General features: G+C 39.6%; 1 protein-coding gene across 1 annotated transcript in view; it reads left to right on the top strand.

The window, feature by feature from the left end:
- Positions 1-19276, top strand: part of eys (eyes shut homolog) — a 200799-nt gene that overhangs the window by 68022 nt on the left and 113501 nt on the right. The window contains exons 23-24 of the mRNA XM_065959486.1: positions 3346-3467; positions 5046-5305. Coding sequence (XP_065815558.1) covers positions 3346-3467; positions 5046-5305 — 382 coding nt within the window. The remainder of the gene's footprint in view (positions 1-3345; positions 3468-5045; positions 5306-19276) is intronic.

Below are 19276 nucleotides of genomic sequence, written 5' to 3'. Positions count from 1 at the left end.
ATCATCACACACAGCGGGACTCGTGCTTCACACTCATGGTTGACAGTCATGACTCAGAAAGATGATTACAGAGGATATGGATTTCTTCTATATTTGTGTAAAAGTATTGCACATTCTGGTTTTCAGCTGTGTTTATGGCACTACCTTAAGCAAACTAGCTTGTTTTAACATAGTTATGAGGACAAACGGTTTCAGTAATTGACACTGTGTCAGTTTCTTATTCAATTTGTCCTTTTGAAAAAGAAGTGCTCAATTTCCCCCTCTATGCTTTCGATCTGCTGTGAAAGATTAGATGATTGGATTTCAAAATTACCTGTCCATGGAATTTTTGCTGAACATTTTCAGTGTCATTTTCTGGGATGAACTAAATACCCCTCATCGAAAGAGAAAAAGGACACAGCACAGTAAAGTAAACGGGTGTGATACGGGGGGATAAAATGAAATATCCACCCTGATTTTTCCAGTCACACTGTTCTTTGTTTCACACAATTTTTTTATTCCTCGTGATTACTCAAACAGCGACACTTTTTGGTAACACTTTCACATAGTCTTGTTTACAGTGCAGCTTTTCCTCTCTGAACACCGTGTCACATAGAGCTCCAGCTTATTTTGGAGAATTGCGGTCCCTGAAGGTGACTTAGCAGCAAAAATGAGATTATGTTCCATAGCCAGAGGTAAGGAATTGGAGGCTCCTGGAGGTATCTAATTTATCACGAGATGACGGCATCCCCCTCCCCCCCCTCCCCCCCTGCCACCATAGGGCCCACGGTGTACAAATTATATCAGACAAAGTTTAACGGCTCCCCTCCAGTGTATGAAATACAGATTAGCATGCATTCAACCAGCAGCACCCAGGACCTTTGGAGAGGATGTTGGCAACGAGGAAACCTAAAAAAAAACCTTGACCATATGACTGACTTCATCCTTTATGCAAAGAGGAGTTTAAATTAAATCTGTACCTTGGAAAGTAATAGACAACAGACCATTCATCTCCCATGCCATGATTAATTATCCTAATGCAGATTGCAGTGATGGCATAAAGGACAAGTGAAGCATGTGATGCTCTAAACGGAGGATAGAAAATAGATTGGCAATGTGTGGAGTAGGCTTATGTTCGTTTTCTTCAGGTGCATTGGGCGCAACGTTGATTAAACATACATGTTTGCCTTTTTATGAAAATGAATTTCCACGCAAAATAAGCATCGGTGTGTGTGCTTTATATTCCATAAAGACTTTGCAGCTTAGGTCTCAAATGAGATGTAAAGAAAAAAGAAAAGGCGTCAGAGGGTGGGCGGTTAAGAAATGTGCAAAGCAGTAAAGTGACGATTCAAGACACAAGCGTGACTCCTTTTACACAGAGGAGATGTTTTTTGTTTATGGCTGAGAGGTTTTGTTCTTCAATGATTTTAGTACAAAATGTAGATTATTTTAACCAAGAGGAGCAAGAATATTAAGAATAGCAATGGCTGTTCACTAGAATATAACATGTTTAAATAACTAGCAGCTCAGACTGTGCCATAGGAGCTTCATGAACAGGTTTCAGTTGTATCTAAAGCTTTGTGGCCATTTTTAATGAAGGCTCGTGCTCCCTAAATAACTGAACTGAAACAATTGTATTTAAATAAACAAGATTCCCCCCTGGCTGAAACTTTAACAGGTTAATTAACAGCTGTCATCGGTATCGGCAGACATTTATTCCTCTTTAAAGTGGCAGTTACAAATACAACTCTTTCTGAATTACTTGAAAAATATTTTTTTATTATTAATGGTTTATTTTTGAGCATTTTTTGTGCCTTTTATTTAGAGGAAAAAAATAGAAAACTTTTGAACTCTAATGTGACATGAAGGAGAGAATGATGCACATGCAGACACATCACAGCCAATCAGATCACACAGAAATCAGAGCTTGAACCCAGGAGGGAGGTGTGCTCTTTGGTGTGCACAACAATGGAGGAAGTGGACGAGGAAGAGCAGGAGAAGAAGCATGAGGACAAAGAACAAGAGGAGGACGGAGGAAGAAGAGGAACAGGAAGAAGAGAATGAGGAAGAGGCAGAGGAGATGGTGGAAGAGAAGTAGAGAGAAGGAAAAAAGTGAGAAAGAGAAAGGAGGAGGATAAGGAGAACACAAAGATAGGGATCATTTTCATTTGTTAATCATTTATATCACATTTATTTCATGCTATAAGATTTCAATTGTCTGGTTTAACTTGTATACAGGGTTATTTTCAGTTAAATCTTAAAAATCTTAAACTTTCAAAACATGAAATCTATTCTATCTGTTTTAAGATATAAGGTGTTATATTATTTCAAAAATTGATTTGTGCACAGGAGGTTTGACAATATTTCTGCAATCATCTTTTAATCAATACTATCGACGATCACACTGGTTGTTTCTGAAATGCCAGGTGTAAATAACTTAATGCCCCCTGAGTGCTCCATGATAGCTTTATTCACAGCTTTAATCTGCAGTCACGCTTCTGTTTAGGTCTATTTTTAATGTTTAGTGTGTTGAATACTAAAATCTAAAGACCTTAAACGCAGGTGTAGTTGTTAGGTGACTATATTTGGACTCAGTCTGTAGGGACCTGGGTTGGGAAACGGAGGTTAAAATCCCGATGCGGACCAGAAAATGGAATTTAGTCTGGTAGCTGGAGAGGTGCCAGATCCCGAGTACCGCTGAGGTGCCCTTGAGCAATGCACTGAACCCCCAACAGCTCTGGTGCGCTCCCTGCGTAGCAGTGTGTAGCAGCCCCACTCTGACATCTCTCCACAGCTCCTGTTGGTGTATGTGTGTGATTCAGGCCTATGTGTGTGTGGGAAGCATGTCTGAGTGTAAAACCACAATTTCCCTCAGGCATTAATAAAATGTAAAGTCCCCCCCCCAAAAAAAAAAAATATATATATCAAAGACCTTTTGTTGTTTGAAGAATTTATTTGACAATATCATCAAATATAGGTGATTTTTATCAAGAATACAAAGCTTTGCAATGACTGTTTACTAAAACATAACAGGTATAATTAACTAAGAGCTAAGAACGGCCCCTTACTGTGCAATAAGAGCTGAATTGTTTTCACCTGTATGCACATTTATTTTCAGCTCAATTTCCATGTTTTGTGTTGCTATTATAAAAATTGGACTCGAGAATCCCCCCTAAATGTGTCATAACAGCTTAATTTCCTGCTCCCATCCGTAAATACACACACTTTATGTTCTATTAATGCAAGGCCATTTTGAATACTACAATCCAACGACCCAAATTAGAATTGCAAATGAATGGTGTCACTATATTCAAATGCTATTTCAGTATTGTTTCCTTTATTTATTTATTTGTTTTTGCACTGCAGAGTTACGAGTGTGTGTGTCATCCCGGCTGGGAGGGGGAGTTCTGCCAACGAGAAATTGATGAATGTTTATCGCAGCCCTGCAAAAACAACGGCACCTGCACAGACCTTCTCAACGGCTACAAGTAGGTGTGCTCGAGGGCGCCGTCCTCGCACGGTGCATCAGTCACTTAATAAACGCACGGGGAAAGAAGCCGTTCAGAGATGGCAATATGTCCTTCCTTCCACTGGCAGCCGTGGGATAATGAATTGCAGATGGCAGGTAAAACAAATGAGTCAATCAATGGCTCACAGCATGAAAAGGTTCCAGGGGATCTGTGACTCATTGGAGGAAAAAGCTGGTGTATCTGCTCCAGCTAATGTCCCCCCCTCCCCCCACCCCCGCCAACCCCCCCCCCATCCCCTCCCCACTCCGCTGGGGAGACGTGAAACTGCTTCAGGTGGAAAAGTTGGAGGATGAAAAGGAATGCAAGGTGGAGTGGATGTGGTGCTCGGGTACTCACTGCCACCAAGTGGAATATTCACCTGCATTAAGTGCAGATACCTTAGCTTTCTCTCTCTCACACACACACACACACACACACACACACACACACACACACACACACACACACACACACACACACACACACACACACACACACACACACACACACACACACACACACACACACACACACACACGCACTCAGCTTCTGTCTCTGTTTCCTTATTCCCCTCTCTCTATCTCTGTCTGTGTCTCGCCTGCATACATTTCCATTTAATCCCCTCTCAGTGCTCTAACCTCCTGTGTCCTACATTCAGCTGTCCAGAATGAAACGCTGCTCCGACCACCAGTTCAATTAACCTGTGAAGTCCCTGCACGCTCTCGCACAAAGATCCAGAAGTGTGCAGTGTCAACACATGCACTGTAACACCGTGTGTACTACTTAAAAAATGTGTCCTGTAAATCATTTGAATGTAAAGTTCTTAGTTGGCTTTATTCCTTTTCACACATGTCTTCAGGGCTTCTCTATGAAATGTTAACTACACAAACTTTATTTCTGAGCACAAAGTATAAATGATAAATTTTATCGTAATGGCGTAATGAGCATTCTGCATTTATCCCAATAAATGTCAGCTGAAGCTAAGGCTAACTATTAGCTACTCTCGGGTTAATAAGGGCTAATTAAGTAGAGAAAAATAAAAGTTTTGGGGAATTATTTTTGGCTTTTGGAGGGACATGTTGCAAAATCAGGAGTTCTCTGAAAAATGAAGAACCGAAGACGGACATAAACTGTGAGTTTGAGCTAATATACACTCTTTAATTTAGCTTATTTATTGCAATTAATATCGTTACCCCAATATTGAACATTGTTATCACGCATTGCATGTTATTCTCATATCGTGCAGGTCTAGTTTGAGCGTAAATAATTGCTATAAACGTCAATCAGTTTTCACAGTAAGGCCCTCCCCTAGTGTCTGCTAACACAGATTCAAAAGCACTGTGCTAGCCATCACAGAAATAGTATATGCCATGTGGTTCTTATTTACAGAATCTCAGAGTATGTCTGATTGCTCAGTTTTAAGTTTGGTAGTCTGAGAGAGAATGTCACCAATAACCTTTAAAAACCTGTAGAGTAATTGGTTAGATATCTAGTGGTTGTATATTTAGCTCTCATTTTAAATGACGGTGTCTTTTCTCCCTCTCCTGCGTATCCAAGGTGTCTGTGCTCACCCGGCTGGACAGCTGTGGACTGTGCGGAGGATGTGAATGAGTGTGATTCGGGGCCCTGTCTAAATGGAGCTCGGTGTCAGGAGTCAGACGTACCTGGGGAGTTCTCCTGCACCTGTCCCCCCTTCTTCACGGGCCCCCTGTGCAACCAGCCTTATGACCCCTGTGACCCCCTCCACAATCCCTGCCTGAACAACTCCACCTGCCTGACACGCTCCAATGGAACAGCCTTCTGCAGATGCCCAGCTGGTGAGTGAACACGCCGACACATCCTCAAACTAATAGTGCCCTGTTTTTAAAGCCTATTCTCCCTCATGTTCATCTGAACCATTTTCACTGAACCTTCACATCCTGTACAGTGTCTGCGCTTTAATTTAAACTAATCAACATTGTAAACATGCACGTCTTAGATCAAACAGGTGAAGAAATATGTCGCACTGCAGCATGCATGGTTTGTATCGTCTCCTGGAAATGTATCTGATTTCTTAAAAAGGTTATTTTATCAACAGACAATGAATTTGTTTGCATTAACCATGCACAGCAGCTTCACCCCTGACACCTCTGAAAAAGCAACAACTCACTTTTTCCGAAGAATTCTTAACAAAGGCAGACAAGGATGTCTTTTTATTCTGCACTTTTTGTTCCCTTTCAAAAATGTAACCAGTGGGTTGTGTTGTTGAATTTTTGAATGATGCTCTAACATGGAATTTGTTTTTCCATTGACCGTGATGTACGCTTGCAGAGACAATATACAAAGAAGCACATGAAACTTCTCAGCCTGCTCCATCTCACTGTGAGTTACACAAAAGGATGCTGGACAACAATAAATATGGAAATAAACACTACATGTAATATATATAACATACCTGGCAGATACAGAATGATACAAAGAACAACCCATGAAACTACCCAGACCGCTCCAGCTCCTACACAGAACAAATGAATATATTGTTTAATTCTCCTTTATTTAAGCAGGATGGACCAACGTCTCTTTTCCAGAGTAGCACTGCAGAGATACAAATAACAACTAGGACAAATAGTCATAAAAATAGACATCATCTCATGGCCGCAAAGTATCGATATTTTTTATCATATTAATAGCAAATCTGCACAATTCATTTAGAACAAGTTGCATTGTTAAAATGACTTTAGTGGTTCAGTCGTTCGTCCATGTTTGTGTTCAGTTTGATTAGACTGAAATACCAACAGCTCAGATTGTGAGGTGCATGCAGCCTTTTTACAGGGTTTCACTTTGATCACCGTGTCAGTCAGTCTGAGGACTTGACTCACATTGTGTAGAAATAAAAAAACTGAAGTGACATGAATAGACTGAGAATTGTTTTCTTATTTGATAAAGCTGTTCTTGATTTAGTTTAATTTTGTGGACATAATATGCAGTTAAAAAAGTGAAATCAGAATATTTTGTATCGCAATTCTCAGCATATCGCAACATTTTTAAAATCCTAATGGTATCGTATCGTGACTCATGTATCGTGATGATAATAATAATAACTTTATTTATATAGCACCTTTAAAAACACAGATTTACAAAAACAAGAACAAAGCAAACTAAACACAGAAGAACATAAACAACAGCAAGAACATAGCAATTGCAAAATAATTCAATGCAATTCAACAGAAAAGAACCCATATTGCAAGATACCCAACAAGACATATATAACCAGACCATCACACGAACCATCATAAGAACCATCATAAGAACCACCATAAGAACCCAGGCAACACAAGAACCCAACAACACAAGCTGAGACCAAGAGGAGCAAAGATTTAAAAAGATGTAAGAAACTAAAAGAGCTAAAAGCAAATAAAAAGATAACAGCAATAAGACGGTAAGAGCAGAAAAATAAATAGAAACAAGTGGTTAAAGGATAAAAAAAACAGACACTTCAATCATGTCACATTTTGTTTTGCTATTTCCCTCCCTAAAGTGTTCAGACACTCGATCTTTAAAAATGCCATATGAAATAAAGCAGTCTTTCCCATTCAGTCCTAAGCCTCTGTGTTTTTAAAATGATCCAGTTCAGTAGTAATGAAAGACAGTAAGACACAATAAATATGTTTTATTGGTCAAGGGAATAGATTATCTGAAACAAACGACGCCCACCTCTCCTACAGGGGATAACATAAAAAGGACCTGGGGAGAGACGGCTCAGAGAATTTATAGAAATATTGATTTATTTATTTGTGACATTATTTCATTCATCGACCAAACAATACAAGTAAACACAAACGTTGAATCTCAAATCTTGAATGGAAAGCAGCAGAAAGAAGAGTAATCTTATACAATCTGCCCATCTTTTACAAGACAGTAATTAACAACACACGTCATTCAAAATCCATTTAAATTCAAATCAATTGGCTGCAGGACAACACAGCCACTCACAGCCCGCTGGAAGGTCAGGAACAGTTCATTTTATATTCAAAGCAGATCACAAACAAGTACATCATGGAGTCCCAAGGTCCTCTCTGTAAAACATACAACAGATAAGTACCAGGCGATTTTATGTAATTCTAAAAATCAATGAAAGATGCAGGTTCATGTTCGAGCCTGTTACAAGAGGAAGCTGCTTTCTACTTGCGCGTATTTCGATCCCTGCTGGTAACTGTAACCAACACAAGAACAGTTTAACCCCCGACCGTGGCTGGTTTGTTGTCCCTGCTTTCTGTTGTAATGATTGAAGTGTCCTGTGAGCAGTACTGTGCAGTATACTTTGTCTTATCCATGATGATTGAATGGATATAAAATGAGAAATATATTACATGGAGCCTTCATTCTTTCTGCAGATAAAGGATCAAACTTCATCATGTTATGTTTGTTGATGACTACCTAACATTACGTCTGGTTGAAAAAGTCCAAAGAGATGGTTGTTTGCATATTTCTGTTTTTACAGCAAATGCAAAGTGGAGATAAAATCTCTATTCTTAGGGTGCCGGTTGGGTAGTGGTTAGTTTGGGCGCCCCATGTACAGAGGCTGTAGTCCTCGAAGCGGGAATACTGGGTTTGAATCCGACCTGTGGCTCCTTTCCTGCATGTCCTTCCCTACTATCTCTCTCGCCCTAATTTCCAACTCTATCCACTGTCCTGTCTGTCTAAAAATTAGAAAAACAATGATGATGAAAGCATTGTGTCCTCCTCCTTTCTCCTCTTTCTTTCTCCTCTTCCACCATCTCCTCTGACTCTTCTTCTTCCTCATTCTCTGCTTCCTGTTCCTCTTCTTCCTCCCTCGTCCTCTTGTTCTTTGTCCTCATGCTTCTCCTCCTCCTCTTCCTCGTCCACCTCCTCCATTGTTGTGCACACCGCCCTCCTGGGTTCAAACTCTTATTTCTGTGGGATCTGATTGTCTGCATGTGTCTGCATGTGCATCATCATCTCCTTCATGTCACGTTAGACTTCAAATGTTTTATACTTTTTGTTCGTCTGCAAAAATGTCAATTCTTACTTTGAGCATAGTCCTTATAGAATCATAAGTGTAGGAAGCATTTGAAGAAACCTAAAGAAATGTGTTTAGGATAAACTAATACATCACTGTAGGCCTTGACAGACTTATCTCTATATAAAGGTTCAAAGGTTAATCGGTAGAAGGCGTCTCAAGGATATTCAGAGATACTTACAATGCAGATACATGGGCAAACAAAGCACATTTTACTGGTCCTCTTATGCAGTGTTTGTAGGTGTGTGCCGCAAGGCAAAACAACCCACCCGTCTTGAAGCACAATTCCCTTCTCCACTGTCTAGTCAAATGCTCAGTGGGTGCATAAACAGGAATGTTCGACCAAAATACGGCTAAATATTTACTGTGGGAACCCACACAGAAGAATGAATCAACTGACTTTGTGCAGAACTTGTTCCCTCTCTCTCTCCTGCACAACCACCTCACAAACGTTCATAAATGACTCAGACATACACATCCCCTTCAGACTTCAGATCACACATATAAACACATACTGATGCATCTAGGATTCCACACATGACAATCTATCTCATTTTCAAGCGCGTCCAGATTAATAGAAAACAACACATTAGTAGTGTGGCAATTAAGTTGACCACCTTCTTTGTTGAAGTGACCGTTTGGAAGGTTTATCAATAAGTGCTTCTTTTTTCGCTTTACGGTTGCAAATGATGAAGAGTTTTTAACATCCACAGCCATCAGAGTGCAGGTTAAGATGCTTCAGGTTTCCGCTCTTCCTAATGGCTCTTTCAGCGTGGAGATGAAAAGATGTTGCCAGATATAAATAGAGCAACTGGGTGAGTTTCTGAAGCTTCCTTGGAGAGGAATAGGAAATTAGGCGCTGGCTGCATACATTACACCAAGAGCTCTGCGTGGGCTTGGTCGTTTTTTTTTTTTTTTTTTCACTTCACACAAGCATTGTGACTCACTACTCCATTATTATTCACCATAAATCCATCCTACATAGCTTACACCACGGAGCTCTTATACAACACATGGCTCCATTCCAGCGCCAACTATTTTACAGACTTGTTATTCCACTCAGTGTGTAGGTTATTTGTCAGGGAAAATGGTGTAGGCCTTACATTATTCCCACACCTAATTAAATTAGAATTTGTCTGCCTATGTCTGCAAGATTTAGAGCCATAAGCAAATCTCATCCCACACAGTCAAGAGGGACACGCAGTGAATGTTATCAAGGTTAACTTGTCATGAAAATCCTCCACAATTAGCCTCTTTACCCTCAGCCTTTTAGTGTGTGTTTGGGCCACTTTGCATTGTGTGAGTGGAGGTACCTAATTAAGGAGAATGAGTTTGATTCATATACGTTAATATGACATGGAATGATAACACCATATTTCATTGAAATGCGCCTGCTTGTTTAATTGGCACTTAATACAGTATGGCAGCAGTCGGGACTTGTGATGTCATTTCTTGGAGCATCTTCAAAGACTTTTACACAACTAGAATCTGTGCTGTGAGCCAAAAAGGCAACGAAATCCCATCAACTGCAATTGTTACGACGATTGAAACTGGGTCAGTTAATGGGTAAATAAAACAATATACATATTTTCAGTAGATTATGCTTATTAAAAACATAAAACATAACAATAGTTTTTGTCTAAATGTGGAAAAATACATTTTGTCCTAATGACTTTCAAAGTGATTTAAGCTCTGTGAATCTTTTAGATTTGTAGTTATAATCATTTTTTATTAACTCATTATGCAATTGAATGGCACGAGTCATATTGTTGGTCATATTTATTGTAATGTAATTTCCTGCAGGACTATCTCTGAGTTCTTATTCTTTACATGTATGTAACATTTTTAACAAGTAACAAGATTAAGTTTTAAAGGTAATACTGTAGCTATCAGGTTTTCATTTTGATGGATTTAAACCGTACTGAGCAAACAGAAATGTCCTGCGAGTAGCTTGAAGGGTTGTCACAAGAGATGCATCTATTTGTGAAAATCAGGGCCCACACAGATATCAGTGTTTACAACAAGTCAGCTGATTACCAATATATTTTTTCACAACTTCTTTTGGTTTAAGACTCCCACAATGCCAACATTATCCTTCATGTTTGACCACAGAAATAGTGAAGTTGGGTGTATTAGATGTCAGCATTAAAATGATCCGACCCAACAGATAAAAATCAGCTGCTGATAGACTCAGGTAGGTTCATACCACAGTATTTACAGATGTGCCGATGTCTGTCCACTGGACCGGTATCAGCCCATACCGATGTTGAACCAATGCATCGACACAGTTGTCACTAAATCAGATTTATTTTTTATTTTTGATGTGATTCTAGCAATTAAAGGATATCGATTCCTGTTTCAGTACCAGGGCAACAAAAATCCAAGCCCTAGGTGCTTTTTATTGGTTAATTAATGTTTTTATTATTGCCAGAAATTGCAGGCAAACTCCTGCACACTTTCTGCATTGTACAAATATGTTTGGCAACTTATTTGCAGAGTTTTTGCTGCAGGTAAAACTCTGATGCGGCAGCCTCCAGCATAAGTGAGTGTCCCCCCCCCCAAAGTCTTATGAGTGTTTTTGTGAAGACGACAGATTACCAAAGACAACTCTTGGTGAATTTATCATCTTCAACTGCAATTATATCCACTACGCCGATGTTAGGGGAGCAGTGTGTTGTAATCACTCCAGTCGACAGAAAAGGTGATGCCAAAACTTCCATAGAGGTAGAAAAGTGTAAAGAGATGAAGAAGTAAAAAGTTTTCTGCATTGCAGATTTTCACCTAACAGCCAAGAGCGTTTGGGCTGTATAATAGGGACGTGTCTCAATTAATATCCCGCTACCACTGAATCGTCCCTGCCTAATTTTTGACTGAAAATTTCAAAATACAACGTGGAGTTCTTTTAATGTGTGCAATTTAGACACTGCTCCATTTGTTCTTTTTGCAGCAGCTTAAAAATATGTCTGAAAATCTGAAGTTTCTTCAAAGCTTCTGTACTTTTTGATTCTATCGATCATAAAATGAGTATCAAAAAGTATCAAAAATGTCCAATGCATGTATGTCAACTATAAAACGCCAACATGATTCAGCAGAAGAAGAAAAGTCTGGTGCAAAAGAGTACAGCCTCAAGCTATTTGAGTTATTATATTCGATCGATTTATAAATAATTTTGTATAAAACAGCTGCCTGCAGGAGTTCAGTTTCCAAAGGATTAAAAATAATCCCTTGTGCAAAACAAAACATGCATTTAAATTCCAAACTTGTCATTTGCTTACAGCAGCGGTGCATAATTAGCGTCGAGCCCAGCGTGCCGTGGTGCACATTGTAAATGCAGAGTAGTGGAATCTACACGATCCACACTCCACTGAAGTCAGTGTGCGCTCTTATACATGGGCACAGTTGGAAACCTTTAATGGCTGCAGCATTGTGAAAACACGCCTCAGGGTGGAGTAGACATGGGGGATCGTGTTAAACAGGTGGTATAATGGAAATGATCAGGTGTCTAGACCTGGAGTTTATTCTGCACTAAGAGAGGTGATTGAAGTGCGGATGATGATTATAAGGTCAGAGGATGATTTCACTTCATTGTCTTTGACAGGATTGCATTGATATGTAAAGTCGGACAGAGGGTCATCAGGATAGCGAACAAATCAGTGCAGTGGTTTATGCATATTTATGATGTTATGTTTACATTACAGCTAAACCAATAAATCAGCATGGCATAAGTATCAGCCAGCATGAGCTCATTGCATTAACATATTTTGCTTATTGGTCTATGTGTAAGAGGATAAGTAATATTAAAATGCTGTACAGAAAGCCCAAAGTTAGGTTTTGGATGACTTAGTGTTGTTTTACATAGCTGTAACAGAGAGCACTTTTTAGGTTTACCTGTGAACCATTTTGAAACCTTTTAAATAGTCTTAAGGGACAAATATAATACTCCTTTTCAACCAGTTTAAAAACGTTTAAGAGGTATGATTCTTGTTATAGACTGGCAGCAGGAGCTCAGTCTGAAGGGATTTGGGTTGGGAAGCGGATGGTTGACAGTTCAAGTCGGACCAAAAATTTGCACATTGGAGTGGTAGCAGCCGAGGTGCCAGTTCAATTCCTGAGCACTGCCAAGGTGCCCTTGAGCAAGGCACCGAACCCTTCCACCAGCTCAGGAGCGCTCATGTGTGCAGCCCCCTCACTCTGACATCTCTCCGTTAGTGCATGTCCATAGGATCCTGTTTGTGCATGTGTGTGTATTTCAGTCTGTGTGTGTGTAGCATGTTCAAATACAGTGTAAAATGTGATTTCCTCTCGCAGGATTAATAAAGTAAATCTTCTTCTAATATTCATACTAATCAGTCACAAAAAAGATCAAATATACTCAAATTAAGTTTCATTATAATAATATAATAATAATAGTTTATTCATAAAGCACTTATCAAAACCAACGTCACAAAGTGCTTTACAGGAAAAATTCCCAACAGTCAAATACACAACAATAAAAAATTAAAACAACAATGCAGCAATCATCCAATTAACAGAGAAAAGAGAAACAACCGAGACAAAGCGCGGCTAAAGTTAACAGTAAACCATATAAAACATCCTGGATGAAACAAGGATTAGAAGACGGCCTTACGATAAAAATGTGTTTGTCTGTATAAGGCTACATGTTGTTTCAAGGAAGCTTCACCATTTAAGAATCAGTATTTGCTTTTTACTTTATCAGTGTTTCTGGTTATGTGGTCGGCTTCCTGCTTCTTCTTCTGCTAGTTGTTGATTGAAGAGGCAATATTATCAGACTAGAAAAATACCCAGGAGAAAATAAAAAGTACGACTGTGATATTCGACGGTCGCAGCAAACGTCTCATGACCAGTCTCATGGCAGTATCTGATAGTCGTCTGTTATTAAAGATAAGCTCTTTCGCAGTGGGTTTTAATAATCTAAACGCCGTACTGGATGTGTTATGAAGGAAAGTGTGCAGCCATAGTTTTCCCCAGACACTTCACTCGACTGTATCACTCTCCCAAAAAAAGGGTGACGTGGCAACTTTACTCTTCAGTTCAGCAGGAACTAAAAGGCAGCCATTAGAAGTTTCCTACTGGGAGAAGCATTAAAGGGATTTGTAAAACAAAGCCACAATGGAAATGAGTTTTGTCTACAAAGGTATGCCGTGAGAAGCTGGAGGCCAGAATTAAACCAGAGCCAGCTGAAAGAGTCCTCTTGAAAGAGAAGTATAAGGGAAGCTGTTATCCTCTCTTCAATGCAGAGGGCTCCTGTAGGAAGTTTTTGTTCTTCCCTCGCTGTGACTCTCTCCGCTGAGGCTCTGGCCAGGAGGCCTCAGTCATCTTGCCCCGACCGGCACAGATGTTCCACTTTCCTCCTAATGATGCGCCTCAGCAGGGAGTGACAAACCTGATAGAAGAGCAACCTGAAAATGGGAGATTTGGGGTAGAGGTTGGGGTTGAGGGGTTACCGGCCGACAACCGCAACAAATGAAACAAACACGCGTAGCATCGCTCAACACAGGTTAGAGCACACCGCAGAGATACATCAGATTCAGAGTCCTGTTACTCAATCGATAACGCCTGGGTGTCCTCGCTCACCTTGCTGAAGTCAACTGCAACATGCCGGGGTTAAGAAGTGATCTGGAACCTTTGCTGGATGCCCTCCAACTCTGTCTTACACTGTGTCCTTACCGTCTAGGAACAAACACTTACAAACAGATGTGTTTTTCCCCTTCTAAAGTCATTTCAGAATGTACACAGGTGAAATGGAAGCATTTTTCTTTGAAGTTAGGAAAATAATTTGATCAATAGCTGCAACCGCCAGTGTTGAAAAATGAAGCTAATGATGAAAGAGCAGTACCTCGAGTGTGCATTGACAGCAGAAATAAACATGTTGACAGCCTGATATCAACTTCTTTTAACAGATTCTACATAGAAATGTGGAAACTGCAGCATTCTAATAATGAATTATCTGTCTCTATGAACAGATATCTGCTTAAAGTGCAGATATCAATAAATCACAGATCAAACATTTCAACTTCAGCTACAAATCCGCTCGATGACGTGTCGCAGAAGCCACTAACAGACTAACTGAAAAGCATCAGAAGAGATCCATCCGACAACAAACATTTTAAATGTTGTTTTCTTCTCCTCTTGAGGACAGACCTGACAAAGCTTACATTTTTAATTTGTACAAATCTGCATCATGATGTTTTTATTTCAGCAAACTTCTGACAGGTTAATTGCGAGTGAATCAGAAAGTTTTAAAGGAGGTGTTCGCACATCCAGCTATCCTATGAAGTAGATGTGTAGGACATCAAACTATTACATTAGAAAGAAAAAAGAAATCTGAACATTCGTCTTGCTCGGCTTTACCAATTCCTTTGAAAAAAATCACATCATATCGGTCCTTCTGAACACTTGTAAAGTGTCAAGTCAATCACAAGAAAATAATTTCATTTTGGGCCTCTGCTGTTGAACTGAGACTTAATAGATGATCAGGCGTTACTCAGGGATACAATGGACCAAGAAATGACACGCTAGCACACCCTTGAACTCTTTAAATGCTAAACAATAGCTGGACTGGTTTTACTGAGAAATTCACATCCGTTCCTAGAGTCTTATATCAAATTTTAGACGATGATTGACCAAAGGTTCTGAGACTTTATTGGTACACTCTTTGAGGGTGAAAGTCAACTGCAACAAGGACTACTAATCCAGCCAAATTATACAAAAATAGCCATCCTAAATTCATATTCAGAAGAGGTTACTACCACAGGTTAAACGCAGCTGTTATCAGAATCAGAATCAGAATCAGAATCAGATTTATTGGCCAGGTATGCTTACACACACACAAGGAATTTAACTTCAGTGAACTGTGCTCTCTTATGTACAGGTACAACATTAAATATCAACAATAAACATAATAAAAAAAGACTAATATTTACATGACTGAATATGAAACAGTGCAGTGGGGAATAGTACAAATGCAAATAGTTAGACACCGGAACATCAGCTGGCCTTTAAAGCTGGAGGCCGTTTGATGGATAAATAAAAACGTCACAACCTTTAAAGAGACTAGATTTCCATTTCAGGATTTGTGACCATGTTGATGTGATAAAAATGCATCATGAAAATGTAAGATAGTCATATATTGATTTGTATTCAAAGGCTGTTTGAATGGATTGTGGGTTTGGACTGATGGGTCATAATGTCTCTCTCTCCTTCTTTTAAATCATAAAGAGAACAGTGTGTGGCTGTAGCACTTGATATTCTGGACCTTTCTGGAGCAGCAGGTTTTGCTTTGGCATACTTCTGTGCTAAAAGTGAGCTATTTGACAAGGGCACAATCGGTTCGCCCTCCGGTCCTTTGCATGAAGTGGAGAAATATGATTCTTCCAGTAAAGTGAATTAATTCAGAAGCATTGTGTGGTCCCTTAACATGCAAAAACCATTTGGTCTCCATGGCTCAGAATATCCCCAGAGGTGTTCCTGGCCAGATGGAGAACAAACCCCCTTTATTTGCATGGCATGCTACACTAGCCTTCACCTTCCACAAGATTGAGATTGTGTCCTAGCAAACAGTTGGTTAATGAGCTTCTGGGAAACGGTGCCAGCAAAAGAACTGACACATACTTAATATGATGTTGAAAGAGATGTGTTGAGAGTGTGTGTTGCCAAGGATGTGTTGAGGAGTCCATCCTTCGCTGCATGCATTGAAAGTGATTTTTCTCTTATAGCGGAGGTGGACAGTTTGACTTATAGAAGATTAGAGTCTCAATTCATAAACCAGATGACATGTGAAAAACATTCACCCTTTTAACTTTTCTCAGGAAAGTGATGTGAGATGAAATGCACATGTTGTACAAAAATACTAAATATATACCACAGATCACCCAAACATAATGTTTATTATGTTTGTGTTTTCACATAATGCAAGGTAAGATAATCAAAATGTAGCTTATCATGATTCTAATCATTTAAGACTATTAAATACAAACATTTACTTGCATGCTGTGGAAGGCAAAGTTTCAATTAGAAATTTTAAAGGAAGAATGTGCGACCTTTCAATCCAGTAGATTTCCATGTTGTCATTAAGTGTTATTCGGCCAGTTATGTCAATCAATCAATCAATCAATCAATCAAACTTTATTTATATAGCACCTTTCAGACAAATTAAATTGCAGTTCAAAGTGCTTTACAGGAGTGCAGAAAAGTTATTGACGGAAAATTAGTTTATAAAATCACTGAGAGACTAATGCACACCAATAAGAATTTAAAAAAATATATATAAAAATGAAAAAATAAAATATGACAATAAGATATTAAAATTAATACATAGGAGAAAAATATTTAAAATTGTAGTAGGATAAAAAAGACAATACAATAATGTTAAGATTTGAATTTATATAAAGCACTATATAAAAGAGCCAGACTGACTAAATTAGTTTAAAGACTGTGTTTAAAAATCTCAAAGGTTTTTGTCCTGCTCAGTGGAACAACTAAAAGAGAGGAACTGGCTCATGAACTAAAATCATATCTGATAGGTAGTCTGGTGCAAGGCCATGTAGTGCTTTATAAACTAATAAAGGGAAACTAACAGGCAGCCAGTGTAAAGATTTTAAAACAGGTGTGTTCTCTCCTTCTGGTCTTTTCGTGTGCTCATGCGGCAGAGTTTTGTCGTAGCTGTTAGCCGATTGGTTGTGTTTTTAGGAAGGCCAGAAAGAAGAGTGTTACATTAGTCCAGCCTGCTGGTAATAAAAGTGTGCATTAGTCTATCTGTTTGGTCTCAAGTCTCTGGTTACAAGTCCCGAGTCAAGTCCCGAGTAAAGACAGGCAAGTCCCAAGTAAAGACAGGCAAGTCCCAAGTAAAGACAGGCAAGTCCCGAGTCGAGTAACATGCAAACAGAAGAGGAGCAGCAGCGAGAAGCTGCAGGTACACCAAACGCACATAAAACTCCTCATATATTTTCTAAAAACATGTTGGGTTTTTTAATAAATCACACCCACATTGAGGCAAATCCCACGATATTCTGTGATTCCGTCTGTGTTTTGCGCATCGCGGAAATGATATATGGGACCTAAAATAACATTAAAACCTTGTGTATTTTCGAGTCATTAGGCTCAAGTCCAAGTGAAGTCACAAGTCATTGGTGTTGAAGTCGAGTTGCAAGTCTTTCGTGATTTTGTCAAGTCCAGTCCAAAGTCATCAAATCTGTGACTCGAGTCCGACTCGAGTCCAAGTCATGTGACTCGAGTCCACACCTCTGGAAGTTACATAACTCAGACACTATTTATAATGAAAATAAAGTGTTATATATGTCCACGCAGTGACAGTAAGCTTCAACAATAGACGCCTCACAGTCTTTAGAGTGAACCGTATGTACAGAAATCTCCAGGAGAACAATGGTTTCCACCATACTGTATTTTAAGCAACATTCATAGAATGCAAATCTCCGCTCCAATGGGAGAAGTATTTTCTCGTTTAATATTCTGCTAGTGAAGCCACACAGAGAGGCGAAAAAATATTAAAATGTAGCAGGTGTTCAGTCTCAGTGTGAGAGCGTGCCCGTTCACTGGGCAAAGGTCTCGGCACGCAACTGATATTCCATTGCTGAGGGCAAAAGGTGCTTCTTTTCTTCCATTTCAGCTTTGAGACCTCTGTTTCCAGCCAGAACAACAGCTGCATCAAAAAAAAAAAATGCTGAAAAAAGCCCCAATGAGCGCCTTGTGGAAGCAGAGGTTTGCCCTTTATATAATCCCCCAGTCATTAATAGCTTCTAACACTCTGGTGTTTAACCCCTGAATGCTTCACAGCGGGTAAAAAATACCCAACTGGGCTCGATGTTAATCTATGGAGACTGACACTTGCTGACAGAATACCAATTGTATGCATGCAGCAAGAGCTAAGGGCAAAGGTGTCGTTTCAGATCAAATGAAGGCAAACTGCGATTTGGCTAATTTTGGTCTTTCTAGGAATGCATCAATATATGTAATTTTTAATGCTAAGTGCTAAGAATTTCTGAATGAAAACAAACCTTAATATATATTTCATCCCCTTTTCACCCTTGTAATTTTTAGATTAGTGTCTGTCTGCTGCTGGGAAGGCTGCCAGGCTAAGTAGCACCCCCCAGCAGGCTCCACCAATCAAACGACTAAAGGCAGCCCGGTGTTTAGCCGGAGAGACAAAACCTTGCAGCAGCACAAAAAAAAAAAAACGGTCACAAAAGCTTTCACTGCAACTCATGAAGCTTATAGCTGTGAGCACACAGCAACAGCCCAAGGCAACCCAGATGAGAGTGTGTCTGAATTGGTATGGAGTCAGAGTGCTCTTCCATTTAGATCATGACATCTGGGCGGTGTGGAGAGAGGATGGAGTGACCTACACACACTGCAGGAGATAAAAGCAAAAGAAGGAAATTCACCAAAGCAAATCCTTCCAAAATGAACCTAGATGATCCTCTTGCCATGTTTTTTTTTTAATGCCGAGAAGTACTAATGGTTTTAAAGTGCAGATGACACAACTGCGGCCAGCTCATGTATTTCCTTTATTTTAGGTCATGTTTTTAGAGGTGACTAACTTTAGCGCAGCTCTCAGAGATAGCACACCTGCACCCAGGCTTTTTTTCCCTCATGGCTCTTCACACTTCTCTTCTCTTTCGAGCATTCAGCACATTCCTGGTTTAACCGGTTGCCAGTGGTGACTCTACAGTCTGTTGGTGCCCTAGTCAAAAATTCCCTCCAATGATCAATCATCTACATTATGTCAAAT

The sequence above is a fragment of the Labrus bergylta genome, chromosome 10 (genome assembly GCF_963930695.1).
Source record: "Labrus bergylta chromosome 10, fLabBer1.1, whole genome shotgun sequence".
NCBI lineage: Eukaryota > Metazoa > Chordata > Actinopteri > Labriformes > Labridae > Labrus > Labrus bergylta.
Note: the sequence above shows the minus strand (reverse complement) of the source record. Positions and strands in the feature narration are given on the sequence as shown.